General features: G+C 49.0%; 1 protein-coding gene across 1 annotated transcript in view; it reads right to left on the minus strand.

Annotated features, from left to right (window-relative positions):
- Positions 1-27,262, minus strand: part of PPP2R5A (protein phosphatase 2 regulatory subunit B'alpha) — a 346,604-nt gene that overhangs the window by 218,869 nt on the left and 100,473 nt on the right. The window contains exons 4-5 of the mRNA XM_030196067.1: positions 20,298-20,390; positions 8,750-8,880 (exon numbers count right to left, since the gene is read on the minus strand). Coding sequence (XP_030051927.1) covers positions 8,750-8,880; positions 20,298-20,390 — 224 coding nt within the window. The remainder of the gene's footprint in view (positions 1-8,749; positions 8,881-20,297; positions 20,391-27,262) is intronic.

Consider the following 27,262-nt stretch of genomic DNA (forward strand, 5'->3'; position numbering starts at 1 on the left):
ATGTCTTCTTAGTAACAATTAACAGTCCCCATCCCTGTCTCTCCACTTGTGGTTGTGAAAACAAATACAAATCTTTGGGGACATATTTGGATAAACCTATTTTTCCTTCCTCCTCCTACCTCAGTTCTGCTATCAGAACAAAGTCTGGCTGTTTACCTATTCAAATCATCTATAACCACCACCTTATTCTGCACAGAATAGACATTCACTAACAAAACAAAACAAAGCAAAAAACACTTCTTATTTTGACCTGCTCTCCTACCAATCTCCCCTAAGCACTTCCCGAGTAACCGTATTTGACCACTCTTTCCTTTAACTGTACATGCCTTAATAACATAGAGAGAGAGAGAAACATAGTAAATGATGGCAGAGAAACATAGTAAATGATGTCAGATAAAGATCTGTACGGCCCATCCAAGTCTGACCAACAAGATCATTTTACATGGTATGTGATACTTTATATGTATACCCGAGTTTGATTTGTCCTTGCTTTCCCACCATACATTCAATTGCCTCACCCATCTCCACACAACCTCTTCCAAACTCAATCCGGGACTTAACCCAGAAAAAGAACTTGAAAAGAAACCCCCTATAAAAGAACAACCCTGCTTTCCCTAAGGAATCAATAAGGATGTGAAGACTTCCACAACACACTGTGTTGTGTGTGGAGGAGTGGCCTAGTGGTTAGAGCACTGGTCTTGCAATCCAGAGGTGGCCGGTTCAAACCCCACTGCTCCTCCATTGCCTCAGGTACAAACTTCGATTGTGAGCCCTCCTGGGACAGAGAAATAGCTACTGTACCTGAATGTAACTCACCTTGAGCTACTACTGAAAAAGCTGTGAGCAAATCTAAAGCGAATGCTACATACCTGTAGAAGGTATTCTCCGAGGACAGCAGGCTGATTGTTCTCACTGATGGGTGACGTCCACGGCAGCCCCTCCAATCGGAAACTTCTCTAGCAAAGTCCTTTGCTAGTCCTCGTGCGCATGCGCGGCCGTCTTCCCGCCCGAAACCGGCTCGAGCCGGCCAGTCCAGTATGTAGCAAGACAATACACTTCAAGGGAAGACACAACTCCAACGGGGAGGCGGGCGGGTTTGTGAGAACAATCAGCCTGCTGTCCTCGGAGAATACCTTCTACAGGTATGTAGCATTCGCTTTCTCCGAGGACAAGCAGGCTGCTTGTTCTCACTGATGGGGTATCCCTAGCCCCCAGGCTCACTCAAAACAACAACCATGGTCAATTGGGCCTCGCAACGGCGAGGACATAACTGAGATTGACCTAAAAAATTTACCAACTAACTGAGAGTGCAGCCTGGAACAGAACAAACAGGGCCCTCGGGGGGTGGAGTTGGATCCTAAAGCCCAAACAGGTTCTGAAGAACTGACTGCCCGAACCGACTGTCGCGTCGGGTATCCTGCTGCAGGCAGTAATGAGATGTGAATGTGTGGACAGATGACCACGTCGCAGCTTTGCAAATTTCTTCAATGGAGGCTGACTTCAAGTGGGCTACCGACGCAGCCATGGCTCTAACATTATGAGCCGTGACATGACCCTCAAGAGCCAGCCCCGCCTGGGCGTAAGTGAAGGAAATGCAATCTGCTAGCCAATTGGATATGGTGCGTTTCCCTACAGCCACTCCCCTCCTATTGGGATCAAAAGAAACAAACAATTGGGCGGACTGTCTGTGGGGCTGTGTCCGCTCCAGGTAGAAGGCCAATGCTCTCTTGCAGTCCAATGTGTGCAGCTGACGTTCAGCAGGGCAGGAATGAGGACGGGGAAAGAATGTTGGCAAGACAATTGACTGGTTCAGATGGAACTCCGACACGACCTTTGGCAGGAACTTAGGGTGAGTGCGGAGGACTACTCTGTTATGATGAAATTTGGTGTAAGGGGCCTGGGCTACCAGGGCCTGAAGCTCACTGACTCTACGAGCTGAAGTAACTGCCACCAAGAAAATGACCTTCCAGGTCAAGTACTTCAGATGGCAGGAATCCAGTGGCTCAAAAGGAGGTTTCATCAGCTGGGTGAGAACGACATTGAGATCCCATGACACTGTAGGAGGCTTGACAGGGGGCTTTGACAAAAGCAAACCTCTCATGAAGCGAACAACTAAAGGCTGTCCTGAGATCGGCTTACCTTCCACATGGTAATGGTATGCACTGATTGCGCTAAGGTGAACCCTTACAGAGTTGGTCTTGAGACCAGACTCAGACAAGTGCAGAAGGTATTCAAGCAGGGTCTGTGTAGGACAAGAGCGAGGAGCTAGGGCCTTGCTGTCACACCAGACGGCAAACCTCCTCCACAGAAAGAAGTAACTCCTCTTAGTGGAATCTTTCCTGGAAGCAAGCAAGACGCGGGAGACACCCTCTGACAGACCCAAAGAGGCAAAGTCTACGCTCTCAACATCCAGGCCGTGAGAGCCAGGGACCGGAGGCTGGGATGCAGAAGAGCCCCTTCGTCCTGCGTGATGAGGGTCGGAAAGCACTCCAATCTCCACGGTTCTTCGGAGGATAACTCCAGAAGAAGGGGGAACCAGATCTGACGCGGCCAAAAAGGAGCAATCAGAATCATGGTGCCTCGGTCTTGTTTGAGTTTCAACAAAGTCTTCCCCACCAGAGGAATGGGAGGATAAGCATACAGCAGGCCTTCCCCCCAATCCAGGAGGAAGGCATCCGATGCCAGTCTGCCGGGGGCCTGAAGCCTGGAACAGAACTGAGGGACTTTGTGGTTCACTCGAGATGCGAAGAGATCCACCAAGGGGGTGCCCCACGCTTGGAAGATCTGGCGCACCACTCTGGAGTTGAGCGACCACTCGTGAGGTTGCATAATCCTGCTCAGTCTGTCGGCCAGACTGTTGTTTACGCCTGCCAGATATGTGGCTTGGAGCACCATGCCGAGACGGCGAGCCCAGAGCCACATGCTGACGGCTTCCTGACACAGGGGGCGCGATCCGGTGCCCCCCTGCTTGTTGACATAGTACATGGCAACCTGGTTGTCTGTCTGAATTTGGATAATTTGATGGGACAGCCGATCTCTGAAAGCCTTCAGAGCGTTCCAGATCGCTCGCAACTCCAGGAGATTGATCTGTAGACCGCGTTCCTGGAGGGACCAGCTTCCTTGGGTGTGAAGCCCATCGACATGAGCTCCCCACCCCAGGAGAGACGCATCCGTGGTCAGCACTTTTTGTGGCTGAGGAATTTGGAAAGGACATCCCAGAGTCAAATTGGACCAGATTGTCCACCAATACAGGGATTCGAGAAAACTCGTGGACAGGTGGATCACGTCTTCTAGACCCCCAGCAGCCTGATACCACTGGGAGGCTAGGGTCCATTGAGCAGATCTCATGTGAAGACGGGCCATGGGAGTCACATGAACTGTGGAGGCCATGTGGCCCAGCAATCTCAACATCTGCCGAGCTGTGATCTGCTGGGACGCTCGCACCCGCGAGACGAGGGACAACAAGTTGTTGGCCCTCGTCTCTGGGAGATAAGCGCGAGCCATCCGAGAATCCAGCAGAGCTCCTATGAATTCGAGTTTCTGCACTGGGAGAAGATGGGACTTTGGATAATTTATCACAAACCCCAGTAGCTCCAGGAGGCGAATAGTCATCTGCATGGACTGCAGGGCTCCTGCCTCGGATGTGTTCTTCACCAGCCAATCGTCGAGATATAGGAACACGTGCACCCCCAGCCTGCGAAGTGCCGCTGCTACCACAGCTAGGCACTTTGTGAACACCCTGGGCGCAGAGGCGAGCCCAAAGGGTAGCACACAGTACTGGAAGTGGCGTGTGCCCACCTGAAATCGCAGATACTGTCTGTGAGCTGGCAGTATCGGGATGTGTGTGTAGGCATCCTTCAAGTCCAGAGAGCATAGCCAATCGTTTTGCTGAATCATGGGGAGAAGGGTGCCCAGGGAAAGCATCCTGAACTTTTCTTTTACGAGATATTTATTCAGGGCCCTTAGGTCTAGGATGGGACGCATCCCCCCTGTTTTCTTTTCCACAAGGAAGTACCTGGAATAGAATCCCAGCCCTTCTTGCCCGGATGGCACGGGCTCGACCGCATTGGCGCTGAGAAGGGCGGAGAGTTCCTCTGCAAGTACCTGCTTGTGCTGGAAGCTGTAAGACTGAGCTCCCGGTGGACAATTTGGAGGTTTTGAGGCCAAATTGAGGGTGTATCCTTGCCGGACTATTTGGAGAACCCACTGATCGGAGGTTATTAGAGGCCACCTTTGGTGAAAAGCTTTCAACCTCCCCCCGACTGGTAGGTCGCCCGGCACTGACACTTGGATGTCGGCTATGCTCTGCTGGAGCCAGTCAAAAGCTCGCCCCTTGCTTTTGCTGGGGAGCCGAGGGGCCTGGCTGAGGCGCACGCTGCTGACGAGAGCGAGCGCGCTGGGGCTTAGCCTGGGCCGCAGGCTGTCGAGGAGGATTGTACCTACGCTTACCAGAAGAGTGGGGAACAGTCTTCCTTCCCCCGAAAAATCTTCTACCTGTAGAGGTAGATGCTGAAGGCTGCCGGCGGGAGAACTTGTCGAATGCGGTGTCCCGCTGGTGGACTCTACCACCTGTTCGACTTTCTCTCCAAAAATGTTGTCCGCACGGCAAGGCGAGTCCGCAATCCGCTGCTGGAGTCTATTCTCCAGGTCGGCGGCACGCAGCCATGAGAGCCTGCGCATCACCACACCTTGAGCAGCGGCCCTGGACGCAACATCAAAGGTGTCATACACCCCTCTGGCCAGGAATTTTCTGCACGCCTTCAGCTGCCTGACCACCTCCTGAAAAGGCTTGGCCTGCTCGGGGGGGAGAGCATCAACCAAGCCCGCCAACTGCCGCACATTGTTCCGCATGTGTATGCTCGTGTAGAGCTGGTAAGACTGGATTTTGGCCACGAGCATAGAGGAATGGTAGGCCTTCCTCCCAAAGGAGTCTAAGGTTCTAGAGTCCTTGCCCGGGAGCGCCGAAGCATGCTCCCTAGAACTCTTAGCCTTCTTTAGGGCCAGATCCACAACTCCAGAATCATGAGGCAACTGGGTGCGCATCAGATCTGGGTCCCCATGGATCCGGTACTGGGACTCGATCTTCTTGGGGATGTGGGGATTAGTTAGAGGTTTTGTCCAGTTCGCAAGCAATGTCTTTTTTAGGACATGGTGCAAGGGAACAGTGGACGCTTCCTTAGGTGGAGAAGGATAGTCCAGGAGCTCAAACATTTCAGCCCTGGGCTCGTCCTCCACAACCACCGGGAAGGGGATGGCCGTAGACATCTCCCGGACAAAGGAAGCGAAAGACAGACTCTCAGGAGGAGAAAGCTGTCTTTCAGGAGAGGGAGTGGGATCAGAAGGAAGACCCTCAGACTCCTCGTCAGAGAAATATCTGGGGTCTTCTTCTTCCTCCCACGAGGCCTCACCCTCGGTGTCAGACACAAGTTCACGAACCTGTGTCTGCAACCTCGCCCGGCTCGACTCAGTGGAGCCACGTCCACGATGGGGGCGTCGAGAGGTAGACTCCCTGGCCCGCATCGGCGAAGCTCCCTCCGCCGACGTAGTCGGGGAGCCCTCCTGGGAGGTGGCCGCAGTCGGTACCGCACGCGGGTACCGACGTCAGGGACCTCACCCCAGGCGATGGGCCAGCCGGCGCCACGCTCGACGGTACCGGAGGCGCAAGCACCGCCGGTACCGGAGGGGTAGGGCGCAACAGCTCTCCCAGAATCTCTGGGAGAACGGCCCGGAGGCTCTCGTTTAGAGCGGCTGCAGAGAAAGGCAAAGAGGTCGATGCAGGCGTCGACGTCAGAACCTGTTCCGGGCGAGGAGGCTGTTCCGGGCTGTCCAGAGTGGAGCGCATCGACACCTCTTGAACAGAGGGTGAGCGGTCCTCTCGGTGCCGATGCCTGTTGGGTGCCGACTCCCTCGGCGACCCAGAGCTCTCGGTGCCGACGCGGGGAGGCGACCGGTGTCGATGCTTCTTCGATTTCTTCCGAAGCATGTCACCGGAGCTCCCCGGCACCGACGAGGAGGACGTAGAATCCAGCCGTCGCTTCCTTAGGGCCGAGGCCGAAGGAGGTCGGTCTCGGGGGGGCTGTACCGCAGGAGCCCTCAGGGTAGGAGGAGACCCACCCGAAGGCTCACCGCCACCAGCAGGGGAATGGACAGCCCTCACCTGCACTCCTGACGATGCACCACCGTCCGACGACATCAGCAGACGAGGTCCCGGTACCACCGACGTCGATGCAGCTATCCGATGTCTCGGCGCCGATGCAGAGGCCCGATGCCTCGATGCACTCGATGCAGGGGCGGCCGAGGAAGATGGTCTGGACGCTGACGACGTCGATGCACTCGAAGATCCCGGTGCCGATGCCGACGAAGAGCCCGAGAACAACACGTTCCACTGGGCTAGTCTCGCTACCTGAGTCCGCCTTTGAAGCAAGGAACACAGACTGCAGTTCTGAGGGCGGTGCTCGGCCCCCAGACACTGAAGACACGACGAGTGTCGATCAGTGAGCGAGATAACCCGGGCGCACTGGGTGCACTTCTTGAAGCCGCTGGAAGGCTTCGATGTCATGGGCGGAAAAATCGCGCCGGCGAAATCAAAGTCCGAAATGACGGAAAAAGAGCACCAAAAAATTTGTAAGGGAGAAAATCTCGACCGAGGCCGAAAAGAGGCCTACCCCGACGACGAAAGAAAACTTATCGGGGCAAAAAGCTGGAAGTACGGGGAGGATGAACACGAAACCCGGGGGGGGGGGGGGGGGGGGGGGGGTTCCGGAGCACTTCCCGACACTTGAAAAGACTTTTCCGAAGAAAAACACGTCAAAATAAATTTGGACGCGCGAGGTCGACTTTCCGGGGCTCGACACGGCGAAAACACGACCGTACCGAGTGCGGACAAAAGAAGACTGGCCGGCTCGAGCCGGTTTCGGGCGGGAAGACGGCCGCGCGGGCGCGCGAGGACTAGCAAAGGACTTTGCTAGAGAAGTTTCCGATTGGAGGGGCTGCCGTGGACGTCACCCATCAGTGAGAACAAGCAGCCTGCTTGTCCTCGGAGAAATAATAGATACAAATCAACATATGCATCGAATTTTTCTTACTTAAGCACACAAATGTGGAATGCACTACCAAAGAATGTGAAAACGATTCACGACCATCAAAACTTCAGGCAATCATTAAAGACCATCTGTTTTGCAAGGGCTATCCTACTGGCCCTACTTAAATGCCTCAACTCTGCAATGCATCAATACCTTACATCGCATTGGACATTATATATTCCTTTGTTTCCTTCTCCCTTTTTGTACCTGTTTACTCTAACCTTACCTGACCCTTATTTTAAATTGTATTTGTTTAACATCTACCGAACTTGGTGATTGCCTTTATGGTATAATGTAAGCCACATTGAGCCTGCTAATGGGTGGGAAAATATGGGATACAAATGTTACAAATAAATAAATAAATAATACTTAAAAGGCCAAAAAGACAGCTCAGGCAATGTCATGTTTGTTAGTATTACCGGTATATATGGTGAGGAATTTCAATAAAAAATAATACCAGAAAGGAGGACAGAATAGAAATGTTTTCATGACTCCCAGATCTACCTCTTCACACCAGAAATTTCAGCAAGAATCCAGGCCCAAGTATCAGCCTTCCTGTCTGACATTGCTGCCTGGATGTCTCATCGCCATCTGAAACTAAATATGATCAAGACTGAGCTTTTTATCTTTTCCCCTAAACCAACCTCTCCTCTTCCCCCATTATCTATCTCTGTGGATAACACTCTCATCCTCCCTGTCTCATCTTCGATTCCTCTCTCCTTCTCTGCACATATTCAACAAACTGCTAAAACTTGTCGTTTCTTTCTCTATAATAATCACCAAAATTTGTCCTTTCCTTTCTGAGCATACTACCAGAACCATTATCCATACTCTTTATCACCTCTCACTTAGACTATTGCAACTTGCTTCTCACAGGTCTCCCACTAAGCCACCTCTCTCCCCTTCAATCTGTTCAAAATTCTGCTGCACGACTTATATTCCACCAGTGTCGCTATGCTCATATTAGCCCTCTCCTCAAATCACTTCATTGGCTCCCTATCCGTTTCCGTATACAGTTCAAATGCCTCTTATTGACTTACAAGTGCATTCACTCTGCAGCTCCTCAGTACCCCTCCACTCTTGTCTCTCCCTACACTCCTCCCGGGGAACTTCATTCAATGGGTAAATCTCTTTTATCTGCACCCTTCTCCTCCACTTCTAACTCCAGACTCCATTCCTTTTATCTTGCTGCTTCATATGCCTGGAATAGACTTCCTCAGCTAGTACATCAAGCTCCATCTCTGGCCATCTTCAAATCTAGGCTGAAAGCCCACCTTTTTGGTGCTGCTTTTAACTCCTAACCCTTGTTCAGTACCCATGTTTTATCATTCCCACCTTAGTAATTCCCTTATTTGTCTCATTTGTCTGTTCTAATTAGACTGTAAGCTCTGTCGAACAGGGACGGTCTCTTCATGTCCAGTGCTACGTACATCTAGTAGCGCTATAGAAATGATAAGTAGTAGTAAGTAGTTCATCAGTATATTAGTAGGGGAAAATATCCTATAAATGCCATAGAATATTTTTACTACAGGTGTATTTTACAATTTGCACTCTTACATTAAACTCTTTTACTAAGGAATAGAATCACAGAAAATATGTTGGCAAGAAAAAGAAGAAAGAGGGAGAAGACAACAACAAAAAATCAAAACAATAAGTTATCGCTTTACCTGAGGAAAATGTTATTGATCTGTTTTCTGATAAAAGATCGCAGTCCAAGAAACTTCCCATAAATTCGATGAAGGACCGTCTTCAGAAAGTCACGCTCTCTGGGGTCTTCACTATCAAAAAGTTCCAATAGCTACATTAAAAAAAAAAAAAAGGAGAGAGATTATTTCAACAAAGCTCAGAAACAGCATCAGAACTGCCTTTTGGCTTCTGAATTAACTGTACATTCCTTTCAATTTGTATTTTACATATTTGGTGAAACTAGAAAAAAAAGCACTGCTGCTACCAGTAACAGATGTTTTTTTGTACACAGGATTGATGAGGCACAGAAGTGGGTGATGTCAGATGGCATCATGTTGGAACTGCTCTCCAAGAGCTCAGAACGTAGTGCAAAGCTTTGAGCATGGCCTTTCCCATGAGAAGCAGTTTCTTCACCTCCTCAGTTGGTTTCAAAGCTCCATGGAACCACCTCTAGGGATGATGGGTACCTTATTAATCCTGATGTTCTCAAGAAAACATCTGCTACAGGTGAACAACGTTGCTTTATCCATCGACAAGCAGGACTGAGCCGGGCACAGAAAGACGCAAGTGTCTCTCACGCTTAGGGTTGCTCAGTTTGCTAACGCCACCTGACCAAAGGCACTGTTCTGTGCTAAGGCTTGGTCCAAACAATGTGCAGTAAAAGTATGGAGAGAGGACAAAGTATCTGCTTTGCAGTTGGTATTCATCATAGCAGACAGAGCCACTGTCACTGTAGATGCTCTTGGAGCTGAAAGGGGCATCTACTTGTTCATAGCAGAATTAGATACATGAAGCCAATCAGTTTCCTAAAGTCTTTTTTTGCAAATGGATTGAAAGAGACAAAAAAGATAAGTAGATTTTTTAAAGGATTCAGGGGTTCTTTTACCAAGCTGCAGTAAAAAGGGCCCTGCGGTAGCAGTGGGGACCGTTTTTCCAGCGTGCCAGGGCCGTTTTTACCGCAACAGGTAAAAAGCCCCCAAAAATAAAATGACCGTGCAGTAAGATTACTCTTACCATGTGGCCATGCAGCAGGGAGCACTTACCACCACTCAATGAGGTGGCAAGTAAGGGCTCATGCGGTAACCCAGTGGTAACTGGGTAGCGCATGGCGCTGCCTTATTTCCACCGGGTTAGCACCAAGATAAATATTCCAAAAACATTTTCCAGTGTCACGTTTTCCAAAGCAGGAACTGGATTTGTGAGCCCTTGGACCACTGCCGAGGCGCGGCAGTGGCAGGCAAAACCACCCCACACCGGAGACTAGGCAGAACAGGACTGGACCCCGGACTGGAGTTGCAGCAGAGGCAAACAAGCAGAGCAGGTACCCTTAAACTTCACCTGCACCTGGCCACTTTTCACCTGGAGTTGAGCTCCTGGCTGCAGGTGGCCGGGAGGACTTACTGGGCAAAGCAGGACTGGATACCCACTAGGCTGAACCAGGACTGAGGGTCAGAGGGGAAAGGAACACACAGGGGCAGCAGGGCAAGGAAGGGAAAGCTAAAGGGCAGACTGAAGGCTGCAAGCGGATACTAAAACAGGGAACAAAACACTGATAAGACACAGAACTGAAAGCTGCAGAACAGCCACTAAAGACACAGACAGACAAGGACTAGACACACAACAGAAGAATAAACCAAAGGACAAGCCGGGTCAGGGCAGGCAGTAGAAAAAACCAGGAAACAAGCAGAATCTGGGCAGCCAGCAGAATCAGGCAAGAAACTAAAACAAGACTAGGCAGAAGTGCACAGAGCACCAACATACCAGGGACCTTAGACGATGCAAAGCCAGAGAGATTCCAAATGGCTAATAAGCCCAGCAGCAGCTGAGGCTCAGCTGCAGCAATCACCAGGCCACTACGGGAGCTGTGCAGGGTCAAACAAGACAGACAAATCCGGCAGCCTGGAAGATCCGGACTGGACTAGGCTAAAGTCTGGAACGGGTGATAGTCCATAGCAGCCACCGGTTCTGGCCACCAGAGGGCAAGGTAAGCACAGACGTAACATCCAGCATGCCAGAAATGGTGCGTGCTCGGAGCTGGAACTACCGCCAGCGGCCATGTTGGGCCAGCTGTAGTTCCAGGTTAGCACACAAAAACCCGTTTGTAAAAGGGCCCCTCAGTTATTTTCAGGCTTCAAATGACATCCCATTCACCTTCCACAGTATGAAAGACTTTCATATGAGGATTTGAATGAGGCATCATACAGAAGGTAGGAAGCACTATTTCCTCATTTAGGTGAAAAGGTGTCACCACTTTAGGCAAGAACTTGGAAAAATGAAGGCAGATAAAGACCAATGACCTATCCAGTCAGTCCATCTATGCCTTCCTCTCCCTTTGAGATTCTACATACTTGTCCCAAACTTTCTAGAATTCAGATATAGCTTTCATCTCTACCACTTCCACCAGGAGGCTGTTCCATAAATTCACCACCCTTTCTGCGAAGAAGTATGTACTTGGATTGCTTCCAAAACTATCCCCTTTCATCATGATGGAATTACATGTAGAGTTAATATGTTTCAGGTGTCTGAAGTTCACTTACTCTGTTAGCTGATATGATCGCTATGAGGAAGAGTATTTTATAAGGTAGGAATTTCAGAGATGCAGCTTCCAGAAATTCAAAAGGAGACCTCATAAGCGAAGTGAAAAACCAAATTTAAGTCCCATGACACAAGAGGCTTTTGCAATGGAGGCATTACATGAAACAGGCCTTTCATGAAATAAAAAGTAATATAAAAGTGTGTCACTGAAGGAGCATGATAAGCTGATAGTGCACTAAAGTGTATGGTAATAGGAGAGGTTTGAAGTTCAAGACCACAAAAGTGGTATAGACACTGTAGAATAATGAAGATACATACCTGTAGCAGGTGTTCTCCGAGGACAGTAAACTGATCGTTCTCACTGGATGGGTGACGTCCAAGGCAGCCCCCGAGATCGGAAATCTACCTAGCAACAAAAGTTTGCTAGAGTCTTCGATCGTGCGCGCAACGCACATGCGCAGTCATCAGCTTCCCGCCCGTCGCGCGAGAGTCCCATCAGTTTGATAACAAAGCAAAGAAGGAAAGACAACTAAAAAAGGGGAGGCGGGCGGGTATGTGAGAACAATCAGCCTGCTGTCCTCGGAGAACACCTGCTACAGGTATGTATCTTCATTTTCTCCAAGGACAAGCAGGCTGCTTGTTCTCACTAATGGGGTATCCCTAGCCCCCCCCCCCCCCCCCCGGCTCACTCAAAACAACAAAGAAAGGTCAATAGGGCCTCGCAACGGCAAGGACATAACAAGGATTGACCTACAAAGAAAACCTCTAACTGAGAGTGCAGCCTGGAACAGAACAAAAATGGGCCTACGGGGGTGGAGTTGGATTCTAAACCCCGAACAGATTCTGCAGCACCGACTGCCCAAAACGACTGTCGCGCCGGGTATCTTGCTGAAGGCAGTAGTGAGATGTGAATGTGTGGACAGAAGACCACGTCGCAGCCTCGCAAATCTCTTCTATAGTGGCTGACTTCAAGTGGGCCACCGACGCTGCCATGGCTCTAACACTATGAGCCGTGACATGACCCTCAAGAGTCAGCACAGGTTTGGGGGTAAGTGAAGGAAATGCAATCTGCTAGCCAATTTGAAATGGTGCGTTTCCTGACAGCAACTCCCCTTCTGTTGGGGTTGAAAGAAACAAACATTTGGGCGGACTGTCTGAAGGGGCTTGTCCGCTCCACATAGAAGGCCAATGCTCTCTTGCAGTCCAATCTATGCAACTGACGTTCAGCAGGGCGGGTATGAGGACGGGGAAAAAATGTTGGCAAGACAACTGACTGGTTCAGATGAAACTCCGACACCATCTTTGGCAAGAACTTAGGGTGAGTGTGGAGGACTACTCTGTTATGATGAAATTTAGTATAAGGAGCATGGGCTACCAAGGCTTGAAGCTCACTGACTCTACGAGCTGAAGTAACACCCACCAAGAAAATGACCTTCCAGGTCAAATACTTAAGATGGCAGGAATTCAGTGGCTCAAAAGGAGGCTTCATCAGCTAGGTGAGAACGACGTTGAGATCCCATGACACTGGCAGAGGTTTGACAGGAGGCTTTGACAAAAGCAAACCTCTCATGAAGAGAACAAATAAAGGCTGTCCAGAGATAGACTTACCCTCTATACGTTGATGATAAGCACTAATTGCACTAAGGTGAACCCTTACGGAGTTGGTCTTTAGACCAGACTTGGAAAATGTAGAAGGTATTCAAGCAGGGTCTGTGTAGGACAAGAGCGAGGATCTAGGGCCTTGCTGTCACACCACATGGCAAACCTCCTCCATTTGAAAGAATAACTCCTCTTAGTGGAATCTTTCCTGGAAGCAAGCAAGACTCGGGAGACACCCTCAGAAAGACCCAAGGAGGTGAACTCTATGCCGTCAACATCCAGGCCATGAGAGCCAGAGACTGAAGGTTGGGATGCAGAAGCGCCCCCTCATTCTGAGTAATGAGGGTTGGAAAACAGTCCAATCTCCACGGTTCTTCGGAGGACAACTCCAGAAGAAGAGGGAACCAGATCTGACGCGGCAAGAAAGGAGATACCAATAATCTTGGTTCCGCGGTCTTGCTTGAGTTTCAGCGAAGTCTTCCCCACCAGAGGTATGGTAGGATATGCATACAGGACTCCTCTCCCCCAATGAAGAAGAAAAGCATCCAACGCTAGCCTGCTGTGGGCCTGAAGACTGGAACAGAACTGAGGGACCTTGTGATTGGTCTAAGTGGCAAAAAGATCCACTGAGGGGGTGCCCCACGCTCGGAAGATCTTGCGCACCACGCCCCAAGTTGAGCGACCACTCGTGAGGTCAACCTCAACCTGTCGGCCAGACTGTTTACGCCTGCCAGATACATGGCTTGGAGAACCATGCCGTGAGCGTAAGCCCATAGCCACATCTGGACGGCTTCCCGACACAGGGGGCGAGATCCGGTGCCCCCCTGCTTGTTGACATAATACATGGCAACCTGGTTGTCTGTCTGAGTTTGAATAATTTGATTGGACAGCCGATCTCTGAAAGCCTTTAGAGCGTTCCAGATCGCTCGCAACTCCAGGAGATTGATCTGAAGACCTGATTCCTGGAGGGACCAAGCTCCTTGAGTGTGAAGCCCGTCTACATAGGCTCCCCACCCCAGGAGAGATGCATCCGTAGTCAGCATTTTTTGAGGATGAGGAATTTGGAAGGGACGTCCCAAAGTCAAATTGGATCGAATTGCCCACCACTGAAGGGAACTGCGAAATTCGGTGGGTAGCTGGATTGCATCCTCTAGATCCCCTGCGGCCTGAAACCACTAGGGTCCATTGAGCCGATCACATGTGAAGACGAGCCATGGGAGTCACATGGACTGTGGAGGCTATATGGCCTAGTAGTCTCAACATCTGCCGAGCTGTGACCTGCTGAGGCGCTCTGGCCAAGGAAAGTGACATTGTCCGCTCTCGCCTCTGGAAGATAGGCATGAGCCGTCTGTGAATCCAGCAGAGCTCCTATGAATTCTACTTTCTGAGCTGGAAGAAGATGGGACTTTGGGTAATTTATGACAAACCCCAGTAGCTCCAGGAGTTGAATAGTCATCTGCATGGACTGTAGAGCCCCTGCCTCTGACGTGTTCTTCACCAGCCAATCGTCGAGATAAGGGAACACATGACCTCCCAGTCTGCATAGCGACGCTGCAACTACAGCCAGGCATTTGGTAAACACCCTGGGCGCAGACACGAGCCCAAAGGGCAGCACACAATACTGAAAGTGAGTGTTCCCAGACGGAATCATAGATACTGCCTGTGAGCTGGCAGTATTGGGATATGTGTATAAGCATCCTTTAAGTCCAGAGAGCATAGCCAGTCGTTTTCCTGAATCATGGGAAAAAGGGAGCACAGGGAAAGCATCCTGAACTTCTCTCGGACCAGGTATTTGTTCAGGCCCCTTAGGTCTAGGATGGGACGCATCCCCCCTGTTTTCTTCTGCACAAGGAAGTACCTGGAATAGAATTCCAGCCCTTCCTGCCCTTGTGGAACGGGCTCGACCAAATTGGCACTGAGAAGGGCGGAGAGTTCCTCTGCAAGTACCTGCCTGTGCTGGAAGCTGAAGGACTGAGCGCCCAGTGGGCAATTTGGAGGTGTGGAAGTCAAATTGAGGGAGTATCCTAGCCGGACTATTTAAAGAACCCACCGGTCGGATGTCATGAGAGGCCACCCTTGGTGAAAAAATTTTAACCTCTCCCCCCGATCGGCAGATCGTCCGACATGGACACTTTGATAGCGGCTATGCTCAACTGGAGCCAGTCAAAAGCCCGTCCCTTGCTTTTGCTGGGGAGCTGCAGGGGCCTGTCTGGGCGCACGCTGTTGACGAGAATAAGTGCGCTGGGGTTGAGCCTGAGAAGGCTGTCGAGAAGGTGGATTGTACCTACGCTTATTGTAAGCATAGGGAGCATTCCGCCTTCCCCTGAAAAAAACGTCTACCTGATGAGGTAGATGCTGAAGGCGCCCGGTGGGAGAGATTGTCCATAGCGGTTTCCCGCTGATTGAGCTGTTCGACCACTTCCTCGACTTTCTCGCCAAAAATATTATCCCCCCGGCAAGGGACATCCGCTAGCCGCTGCTGGACTCTATTGTCCAGGTCAGAGGCATGCAGCAATGAGAGTCTGCGCATCACTATATCTTGTGCAGTGGCTCTGGATGCAACATCGAAAGAGTCGTAAGCACCCCTGGACAGGAATTTACGACACGTCTTCAGCTGCCTGATCACCTCCTGAAAAGGCCTGGCATGCTCCGGAGGGAGCTTATCCACCAAGTCCGCCAGTTGCTTGACATTATTCCGCATGTGGATGCTCATATAGAGCTGGTACGACTGAATCTTGGACACGAGCATGGAGGACTGATAGGCCTTCCTCCCAAAAGAGTCCAGAGTTCTAGATTCTCGTCCCGGGGGCACCGAGGCAAAATCTCTAGAACTTTTGGCTCTCTTGAGAGCAGAATCCACAACCATAGAGTCATGAGGTAACTGCGACTTCATCAACTCAGGCTCCCCATGGATTCGATACTGGGACTCAGCTTTTTTGGGAATGGTGAGATTAGATAGTGGTTTTGTCCAGTTCTTCCACAATGTCTGCTTAAGGACATTATGCAGAGGAACAATGGACGACTCCTTAGGTGGTGAAGGATAGTCAAGGACCTCGAACATCTTGGCCCTGGGCTCATCCTCAGATACCACTGGGAAGGGAATAGCCACAGACATGCGATGAAACTACAGTGTAGTAAATTTAAAACAAATCGGAGAAAAGTTTTCTTCACCCAACGCATAATTGAACTCTGGAATTTGTTGCCGGAGAACGCGAAGGCAGTTAGCTTAGCAGAGTTTAAAAAGGGGCTAGACGGTTTCCTAAAGGGCAAGTCCATAAACCACTACTAAGTGGAATTGGGAAAAATCCACAATTCCAGGAACAACATGTATAGAATGTTTGTACGTTTCGGAAGCTCGCCAGGTACCCTTGGCCTGGATTGGCCGCTGTCGTGGCCAGGATGCTGGGCTCGATGGACCTTTGGTCTTTGCCCAGTGTGGCATTACTTATGAACTTATGTATTTCCCGCGCAAAGGAAGAAAAAGAAAGGCTCTTCGGGGGGGGGGGGGGGGGGGGGGGGGTAAAGTTTCCTTTCAGGTGAAGGAGTGGGATCAGAAGGAAGACCACAAGACTCCTCAGAAGAGAAATATCTGGGATCCTCTTCTTCTCCCCACAAGGCATCCTCCTCAGTGTCTGACAAGTGTTCATGAACTGCAGTCCGAAACAGGGCCCGTTTCGACTCCGAGGAACCATGCCCTCGATGACGACGTCGAGAAGTCGACTCCCATGCCTGTGGCGATGAAGCTCCCTCCAGCAATGTCGATGGGGAGTCAACCTGGGTGGCAGCCGAGGCCGAGGCAGCAAAAGGCATCGGGGACCGCACCACAGGCACAGAGCCAGCTGCTGCTTCCATCAATGGTACCAAAGGTGCAAGCACCCCCGGTACCGGAACAGACTGATGTAGCAGCCCCTCCAAGAGACCTGGAAGAATGACTCGGAGGCACTCGTCCAGAGTGTCTGCCGGGAAAGGCTGTGGGGCCGGTGCAGGAGCCGGACGCAGAACCTGTGCAGAGCAAGGAGGCGGTACCGGACTGTCCGAAGACCGACGCACCGACACCTCTTGAATGGAGGGTGAGCAGGCCTCCCGGCGTCGACGCTTCTCGAGTGCAGAGTCCCTCGACGCCCCGGAGCTCCCGGTACCGTGGGTATAAGATCAATGCAGATGCTTCTTAGCCTTCGCTTGATGCACGGCATCGGTACTCCTCAGTACTGACGAGGAGGACGTGAAATCCAAACGCCTCCTCGGGGTGGGGTCCGAAAGTGGTCGGTCCCGATGGGCCTTCCCAGCAGGAGCCTTCGAGACAGGTGGAGACCCACTTGATGGCTCACTGCTCCCAGCGTGCAGTTGTCTCCAGACAGGTATTATCGGCTCTCCCGATGTCAACACCGCCGACCTCGGCTCCAAACAGACGTTCCCGCTGAGCCTGTCTTGACGCCTGTGTCCGCTTTTTAAGGCTAAGACACAACTTACATGTGTCTGGGCGATGGTCGGGCCCAAGGCACTGGATACACCATGAATGGGGATTGGTACCTGAGATTGTCCGGCTGCACCGACCGCACTTCTTGAAGCCGCTGGGAATCCTCGATGTCATGGACGGAAAAATAGCGGCAGAGAAGTCAAAATTCGCGATGGTGCCAAGAAAAAAGGGCACAAAAAAGAGAAACGCAAACGACGGCAACGAAAGAAAACTTAATAGGGCCCAACTCTAAAAAGTAAGGGAACTACCAGAAATGTTTTTTTTTTTTTTTTTTTAACTTTTCCGACAGAAAACGAAGAGGGGAAAAAAAAAAAAAAAAAGCACGAAAACTCGTGACCAAAAACGAAGGCTTTTTCTCAGGGCACAAAGAGAAAGACGGCTAACACAACCACTCTCTACCGCGGAAAAAGAAAAACTGACGGGACTCTCGCGCAATGGGAAGCTGATGGCCGCGCATGCCTGGTGCGTGCGCCCGCGAGCGATCGAAGGCTCTAGCAAACTTTTGTTGCTAGGTAGATTTCCGATCTCGGGGGCTGCCGTGGACATCACCCATCAGTGAGAACAAACAGCCTAGCCTGCTTGTCCTCGGAGAAAGTTGGAGTACACATGTTAGGGCTGTAGCCATTAGTAAGCACCAAACTGAACACCTTTCACTTGAAAAAATTCATCTAGTAGAATTTTCCTGCAGCTATCGGGATTGTCTTGGATGGACTATGAACACAGAGCTGAAACTAAAACACTGCTCAATGTTCAATTTCCAGGCTGTGAGGACCAGGGACCTCAGGTCTGGATGAAGACAACAGCCCTCTTGCTATTAATGCTAGAAATTAGAGCAGTTTGCAGAGAGGCAGAACTGCCAGGTTCTCTAGAAGAATTAACCATTTCTGTTGAGGCCAAAAGGGCACTATGAGGATCATGGTGCTTCAGCTTTGCTGTAGTTTGTATAGCACTCTTGCCATGAAAGAAATTGGGAGGTAAGCAAAAGCAAAAAAAAAAAAAAACAACACAAAGTCCATGGAATCCCTAGCACAAACACAGCTACACACATGAGGAAAAAAAAGAATAGAAGAGAGAGAGGAAGCTACATATATAGTAAATGACGGCAGAAAAGGACCTGTACAGTCCACCCAGTCTGCCCAACAAGATAAACTCATTTTACATGGTATGTGATACTTTATACCCGAGTTTGATTTGTCCTTGCCATTCTCAGGGCACAGACCATAGAAGTCTGCCCAGCACTGTTCTTGTACTAAGTTCTGAAGCTAACATCAAAATCCATTAAAATTTACACTCCAGGCCATCCATATCTATTCAGTCACGATCAAGGCGTAGACCGTAGAAGTCTGCCCAGCACCAGTTTTGCTTCCCAATTACCAGCGTCGCTACCTAATCTCCGCTAAGATTCTGTGGATCCATTCCTTCTAAACAGGATTCCTTTGTGTTTATCCCATGCATGTTTGAATTCCATTACCGTTTTCATCTCCACCACCACCCGCGGGAGGGCATTCCACATATTCACCACCCTCTTTGTGAAAAAATACTTCCTGACATTACTCCTGCCCCCTTCAACCTCAACATGTTCTCTTCGCCAGCATAAAAAGCTGGATCTGAGATATTTTCCCACTTCTGAAAAAAAGAATTCAAGAGTTCTATCCAGGGATCATATATGAGGACGAACACTCTGCCAAGTTTGTTGGCTAACTGGTTCAGTAGACCAGGTATATAAGTAGCATGTATCTACATATGGCTGGCTATAGTAAAGTCCCAGATTCTGGCTTCTTCGCACTGATAAACATTCAAAGATGAACATTATGAATACTTAAATGATTAAAAATCACTCTCATATATGCATAAAACAAAAATATTTATAAATAAAAACGTACTAGATAAATATCCTGCCCCACAAGAGAATAGGAAATACACATCATACAAATCTGTAAAAACACAAATGTCAAAACTGTCTGTGTAAATAATTCATACACATTATCGAATCAAACTCATTAACAAGGAACCAGAAATGCACTACATACCCTGCAATATACAGCTAAAGGGCACATAAAACAAAAGGTAAAAGCCACAAGGTTCTTAAGTTCACTCACAAACTAAACGGCAGTAAAATATATTACAGATGGTGAAAACGCATCTATTTTAATAAAATCATAACTGTGTGTACACTTATATGCAAGTAAATCTAATCATTTATTCTTCTGGTACTTATTACATTTGCAACTGGTAGTAATTATTGCATAGAGCCTACCAACTACTATGAATCAAAAACTGTACCACTAAACATAAGTGATGTCCATATATCATAGAGAAACCGTTCCTTTCCTATAGTGCACAAAATTGCATTATTAAAAGCCACAACTCTTAAAACTCATTTATTTTTATACTAGTATGTTACACTATCTATTATAGTCACCACTGAGTAGTTGAAAATACTATCATCATGGTAGAATTTAGTAGCTTATATTCATGAAATCAAAGACTGCTTGCTTTACAGAGCAGCTGGTTCAGGAACAATTCTAGACATAGTCCTTAGTGGAGCACATGATCTGGTGCTAAAGGTAATATTGCTGGGGCCACTTGATAACAGTGATCATCCAATATGTTACATTTAACTTTCAAAAAGGAGGACTATGATAAAGTAAGGAGAATGGTGTTTAAAAAAAATAAAAAACACAGAGGAGCAGCTGCAATGGTCAAAGACGTACATCAGGTGTAGATGCTATTCAAAAACACCATCCTGGAAGACCAGACCAGATATATTCCATTAATTTAAAAAAGGAGGAAGGAAAGCCAAACGATGGCCAGCATGGATAAAAAGTGAGGGGAAGGGAGCTATTAGAGTTTTTAAAAAAAATTGAGAGCACTCCCAAATGCATACTTTCCAATCACGAAAAATATTATTTGCTTACCTGCTGTACAAACTTCTGGTCAACATATCGTTTTGCAATGCTGGGTTGAAAATCTTGGCTCTCCAAAAATCTCAGGAAAAATTCATAAACTAACTGCAAGAAAACAAGACCACACAAAATTAGATTTCTCAATTTTTGTAAAAATTGCCCATAAAACAAAACTTAACCTATAATAGATTTTCTCTGAAAAAAGCAGCTCAGCTCTTACACACTGAGCAACATCAACCTGATGGTACCAGCACATTTTCCAAAGCTTTCCAGAAAATTCTTAGCCCGCTGGACATGAATGATAGGTCCTAGGCTCTCTCACACATCCACATTGTGCTTCAGTTCTGTAACAAAGCTAATGAATTCAACTCTAGAAGGTGAGGAGGGAGAAAATGCATGACTATGAAGACAAGAGTTCATCCAACATCTGTTACAGGTAAGCAAAGTTGAAGGCAAGCAGTCAGTCCATCATAATCATACATGTGGGACCTCATACATGGTTGACGGACAGACGCCAGAGGGTGGTGGTGAATGGAGTTAGCTCGGAGGAGGGAAAGGTGAGTAGTGGAGTGCCTCAAGGATCTGTGCTGGGACCGATTCTGTTCAATATATTTGTGAGTGACCTTGCCGAAGGGTTAGAAGGTAAAGTTTGCCTATTTGCGGATGATACTAAGATCTGTAACAGAGTGGACACCCCGGAGGGAGTGGAAAACATGAAAAAGGATCTGAAGAAGCTAGAACAATGGTCTAAGGTCTGGCAATTAAAATTCAATGGGAAGAAATGCAAAGTGATGCACTTAGGGAATAGAAATCCATGGGAGACGTATGTGTTAGGTGGCGAGAGTCTGATAGGTACGGACGAGGAGAGGGATCTTGGGGTGATAGTATCTGAGGATTTGAAGGCGACAAAACAGTGTGACAAGGCGGTGGCTATATCTAGAAGGTTGTTGGGCTGTATAGAGAGAGGTGTGACCAGCAGAAGAAAGGGAGTGTTGATGCCCCTGTATAAGTCGTTGGTGAGGCCCCATCTGGAGTATTGTGTTCAGTTTTGGAGGCCGTACCTTGCGAAGGATGTAAAAAGAATCGAAGCGGTGCAAAGAAAAGCTACGAGAATGGTATGGGATTTGCGTAACAAGACGTATGAGGAGAGACTTGCTGACCTGAACATGTATACCCTGGAGGAAAGGAGAAACAGGGGTGATATGATACAGACGTTCAAATATTTGAAAGGTATTAATCCGCAACGAACCTTTTCCGGAGATACGAAGGCGGTAGAACGAGAGGACATGAAATGAGATTGAAGGGGGGCAGACTCAAGAAAAATGTCAGGAAGTATTTCTTCACGGAGAGAGTGGTGGATGCTTGGAATGCCCTCCCGCGGGAGGTGATGGAGATGAAAACGGTAACGGAATTCAAACATGCGTGGGATAAACATAAAGGAATCCTGTTCAGAAGGAATGGATCCTCAGGAGCTTAACCGAGATTGGATAGCAGAGCCGGTAGTGGGAGGTGGGGCTGGAGGTTGGGAGGCGGTGGATAGTGCAGGGCAGACTTATACGGTCTGTGCCAGAGCCAGTGGTGGGAGGCAGGACTGGAGGTTGGTAGGCAGGGATAGTGCTGGGAAGACTTATACGGTCTGTGCCAGAGCCGGTGGTTGGGAGGCGGGGATAGTGCTGGGCAGACTTATACGGACTAAAGAGCATAGGTACAAATCAAAGTAGGGTATACACAAAAAGTAGCACACATGTGTTGTCTTGTTGGGCAGACTGGATGGACCGTGCAGGTCTTTTTCTGCCGTCATCTACTATGTTACATAAGGAACTTCTTAACTAGGGTGTAACTTATAAAACAAGGGCACTGGAGGGCGTTTAGTTAGCAATTCAGCTTGTCAGAAGCATATTTTCTGTCTCTGCCTAATAAAGGCTGTCAGGGTCATCCTATCCGAATTAGACTCTTCAAAATCTGGCAGGTCCCTGATATAAGAGAGAAGTTATTAGTTCTTGGTTGTTCAAGTCAAACATAATTACTTTATTGTCCCAGCCAAGCAGATGATGATTTGGCTGGCCACCTAATTTGTAAAAACCTTTTACTTATTTATTTTTTACCTGTTTTTGTTCAGTATTCATTAGAAATCTAGGATGAAAATAAAAATTTGAGTAAAAGTGGGTTAACAGTGTAATACATTTCATGTACTATAGGAGTGTAATGAATATCTGTAATTGAAATGCGGTTTCAGGAATTAAATGGATTGCAGGTCCTGAGGTAGCATAATTTCAATAGAGGCAGGTCTTATCAGAGAAATCTGATTAATTTCTTTGACTGAGTGACTAGAGTGTTGGATTAAGAGAGCACTAGATGTGGTGTACTTTTTTCTCTCTATATATACACAAAGAGCCAAGTTGGAGTGATATTGGCACATTGTTTAAAGATGTCCTGGAATCCTCTGATGCAGCTTTGGTAAAGTAAAACAAGCAGCCCCGTCAGGATAGAGTTCCTTTGTCACTTTGTTGGAGGACAAGTGAATGGACAGATAAATACATAGCTTTCAAACACATTTAAAGTAAAATAGTGAAATGGAGTTGCTCAAACACAACCTGTCCTGGAGAAGTTGTTTGGCATTCAGGTTTCACTGTAGAAACTTTTTTTTTTTTTTTTTTTTTAACTGAAAACGCTCAGAGCAGCTCCATCCTACAACTCTGGAATGAAACAAACAACAAACCTATGAAGTATTAACTACTCCTTGTAACTATACACAAGGGACTACTCTTCAATGAAAACAGGAGGGGCCTGGGCTGGTCCGGAGGGGCTAAAGGAAAGAAAATTAGCAGATAAGGTCTAATTTCTCCTTCCTTAACATCCCTCCGGTCCAGCCCAGGATTGGACTAATGGGAAGTAACAAAGCAGTAGCCTTAAGGGAGGGAGCCCAGAAACCCAGACGTGAGGACCCTTGTGGCAAAGACCAACTCCTGACGACACTGAACGTCCAGTCGGTAATGCTTAGAAAAGGAATGCAGAGAAGCCCAAGTTGAGGCCTTACAAATTTCCACAAGAGGCACCAAAAACCTCTCCGCCCAAGAAGCTGCCTGCCCCCTAGTGGAGTTGGTCTTCACCCCTTCTGGGACCGATTTGCCCCCAAGGAGGTAGGCGGAAGTTATCATCTCTGTAAGCTAGCTAGAAATAGTCAGCTTTAAGCCGTCAAACCCTTATGTGAACCGCACCAAGGAGCACAAACAGACAGTCTGAACGCCAGAAATCCTCTGTAACCTTAAGATAGCACTTGAGAACTCTCTTAATATCCAAATTGTGCAATTTTCGCTGATATTCCGAGCCTAAGGAAGAGCCCAAGACTGGCAGGACCACTGTCTAGGAAACATGACAACGCAAAACCACCTTAGGCAGAAACGAAGGAAGGAGACACAAAACCACTCACTCCTTAGAAAATTCCAAAAAGGGAGACCTGCAGGAGAAGGCTTGTAACTCCAATACGCGCCTAGTTGAAGCAATGGCTACCAAAAATACCATCTTGAGCATCAAATCTTTAAGGGAACAGGAAGACAACGGTTCAAAGGGAGGCCCCATGACGACAGACAGCACCAAGTTGAGATCCCAAGCCGGGAAGAAAGCTCTAGCTGCAGGACGGAGCCCGACCCTTCAAAAAAACACGACATATGTGGGTGACTAGCCAGCGACTTGCCCTGCACACAACCCAAAAAGCAGGACAATGCCACAACCTGCACCTTAAGGGAAGCAAGAGCCAAGCCTTTATCAAAACCAAGCTCTAGAAAATCCAATATCTCCGCCAAAGAAGCACGGAGAGAACTATTACGGTCCGCACACCACACCTCAAAAATCCACAAGTTCTAACATAATTCAGAGACGTAGACAGATGACGCAACCAAAACATGGTAGAAATCACAGGAGAAGAGTAACCCCTCTTTACCAGATGTGCCAATTGAAGAGCCAGGCCATAAGACAAAAATCTAGCCGGGTTTGGATGAGGAATTGGACCCTGTACCAGAAGGTCACCGTGAACTGGAAGATGAAGAGAAGGAGCGGACCGAAGATGCTGGAGGTCTGCGTACCACAACCTGCGAGGCCAATCTGGCGCGACAAGAATCACTGGACTCCCGTGCGCCTCAATCCTTTGAATGAGGCGCCCCAAGAGGGGCCACGGAGGAAACACATACAGGAAACCGGAAGGCCACTGCTGCAAAAGAGAACATATCCCTTCCGCTTCGGGATCTCTTCGGCGACTGAAAAAGCAGGAGACCTCTGCGCTGTGGTTGTGGCGAAAAGGTCCATTAGAGGGAGACCCCATTGGTCTATTATCAATTGAAACGCCTGTGGACTTAGGGACCATTTCCCTGGATCGAGGGTGTGATGGCTGAGAAAATCCACCTGGACGATCTCTACTCCCGCTACATGAGAGGTCGAGATGGCGGTCAGGTGACGCTCTGCTCAGGCCATAAGCTTCGCAGCTTCCAGTTGCAACAGGCAACTTCTCATTCCCCCTTGGCGAACCGACCTACCTACCAACAGGGAACGAAACTCCTCCAGAGCCAGCCGTATCGTCCTGATCTCCAACAAGTTGATCGACAGGACGCCTCCAGGAGTGATCAAAGGCCCTGAGCAAATCTCCCCAAGCAGTGGGCTCCCCAGCCTTGAGGCTGGCATCTGTCATGACCACTATCTACTGGAGGGTATCCAGTGGCATCCCCTTGGTGAGACTGCCTGCACACAGCCACCAGAAGAGACTGCTGCGCTCCTGGGATCGCAGAGGCAACCTCACCAGGAGGGAGTCCATCTGAGGAGACCATCTGGACAGTAGAGAAGCTTGTAGAGGCTTCATGTGTGCCCTGGTCCACGGCACTACTCTATTGTCGCTGCCAAGGAGCCTAGAACCTGCAGATAGTCCCGAGCACAGGGGCCGTTTTCGCGAAACAACCCTGGATCTGAGACTGCAACCTGAGAATTCTACTCAGAGGAAGGAAAGTCCAGCCTCGTGCTGTGTCAAAAGACACTCCCAAGTACTCCAGGGACCGCGAAGGAACCAGATAGCTATTGGCTGAGTTGACTACCCAGCTGAGAGATTGCAAGAAATGGACCACCCAAGCTGTGACCTGCAAACTCTCCTGATACGACTTTGCTTGAATGAGCCAGTCGTATTATATGGATGGATTATATGGATGGACCAAAATGCCCTCCTTCCTGAGCACTGCCACCACCATGACCTTGGTGAACATGCGAGGAGACGTGGCCACACCAAACAGAAGCACTTGAAACTGAAAGTGCTGTCCCTGAATCGCAAACCGCAGGAACCTCTGGTGACTGGACTGGGATGTGCAGATAAGCGTCTGTCAGGTCCAACGCCGTCAGAAACTCTCCTGATCATATGGCGGCAATCACCGACCAAAGTCTCCATTCGAAACTTTGAGGGCCCGATTGACCGTTTTGAGATCTAAAATCAGACAAAAGGAGCCCTCCTTCTTTGAGGCCACAAAGTAAATGGAATAATGGCCCTGTCTGACCTCTGAAGAAGGAACTGGACAAATAGCCTGAAGATCCAAGAGCCTCAGTAGCGTGTTCTGAACCGCCCCCGCCTTGAGGCGAGACCAATAGACAGACTCTAGAAAGGCGTCTGAAAGAGGCCTGGCAAATTCTAAGGCCTACCCGTCTCAAATAACCTCCAACACCCACTGATCGGCAGTAACTTGGGCCCACCTCTGAAGAAACTGTGACAGCCAAGTTCCCATGGGAATCAGAGGAGAGGCCCACGCACCTCTATTGGGAAGGACGAGACAGGGACTGGAAAGAGCCACCTGAGCCTCAATCCCCATGGTGGGAGCCCTGAAAGGACTGCGTCCTGGAAAAACCTAGATCTCTGGGTCTGTGCCCCCTGGCCAGACTAAAAATGACAAAATTCACATGTGCACCCTCGGCCAAACAGAGAGCTCCGACCAGCAGGCCAAGGTCTATCTTCTGAAAGGCGAGGGACTTTTATATCCCCCAAACTATATACCAATTTATCCAATTCCTCCCGAAACAAAAAGGCACCCTTGAAAGGGAACTTACTCAACTTGGAGGCCGTATCTGCTAACCAGCCTCTCAACCAAGGAAAGCACTGGGCTGCAACCCCCAAAGTCATGGACTTAGAAGAAGCTCTCAGTAAATCATTCAAGGCATCTGCCAAGAATGCAGACCCCATCTCAATCTTGGTTACCTTAGCATCTATCGAAGACAAATCATTCAAAGTCCTGTCCAAGACTCTTTCAGCCCAGTGTAAGCAGGCCCTGGCCACCAAAGTCACAGCAGGGGTGTAGCCACAGGTGGGCCCAGATGGGCTGTGATCCACCCAATTCAGGCTCAGGCCCACACAAAATTTCTTCTCCCTTAATATGGCTGCGGGATCCCCAAGCCCCGCCAGCCAAAGACCTCCTTCCCCGCTGAACAAACTTACATTTTAAGTGGCCGCCAGTGCTGTCTCCAAGCACTACTGCCAGCCACAGCCCTCCCCCCCTCCCGCGCATGCTCAGCTTTCACACATATACAAAACTGAGCATATGTGGAGGTTGGCAGCTGCAGCTCGGGGTAGTGCCGGCAGCCACCCGAGATATATTTATTCAGCAGGAAGGAGATCTTCAGCTGGCAAGGCTTGGGGAATCCCCGCCAGCACAGGTACTTCATTTATTTTGGCGGGGGAGTGGTGGTGGAAATTAAGTTAGGGTATTGTTTTAGTTAGGGGGGGTGGAAATTAAATTATTTTAGTTGAAGGAGTCCAGGGAATCCAAGATTTACCCAAAACCAGGTGGAATTTAATTAGGGTTTTGTTTTCATTGAGGGGGGGTGCCGGGGGAAACAAAATTAGTGTTTTGTTTTAGTTGGTGGAGGGGTGGTGATGACATTTTTGGTCCACCCACTTTGTTCTGAGGCCCGTCACAAACTGGCTCGTCTGGTTACTCCAATGAGCCGCAGATAGC

The sequence above is a fragment of the Microcaecilia unicolor genome, chromosome 3 (genome assembly GCF_901765095.1).
Source record: "Microcaecilia unicolor chromosome 3, aMicUni1.1, whole genome shotgun sequence".
Lineage (NCBI taxonomy): Eukaryota > Metazoa > Chordata > Amphibia > Gymnophiona > Siphonopidae > Microcaecilia > Microcaecilia unicolor.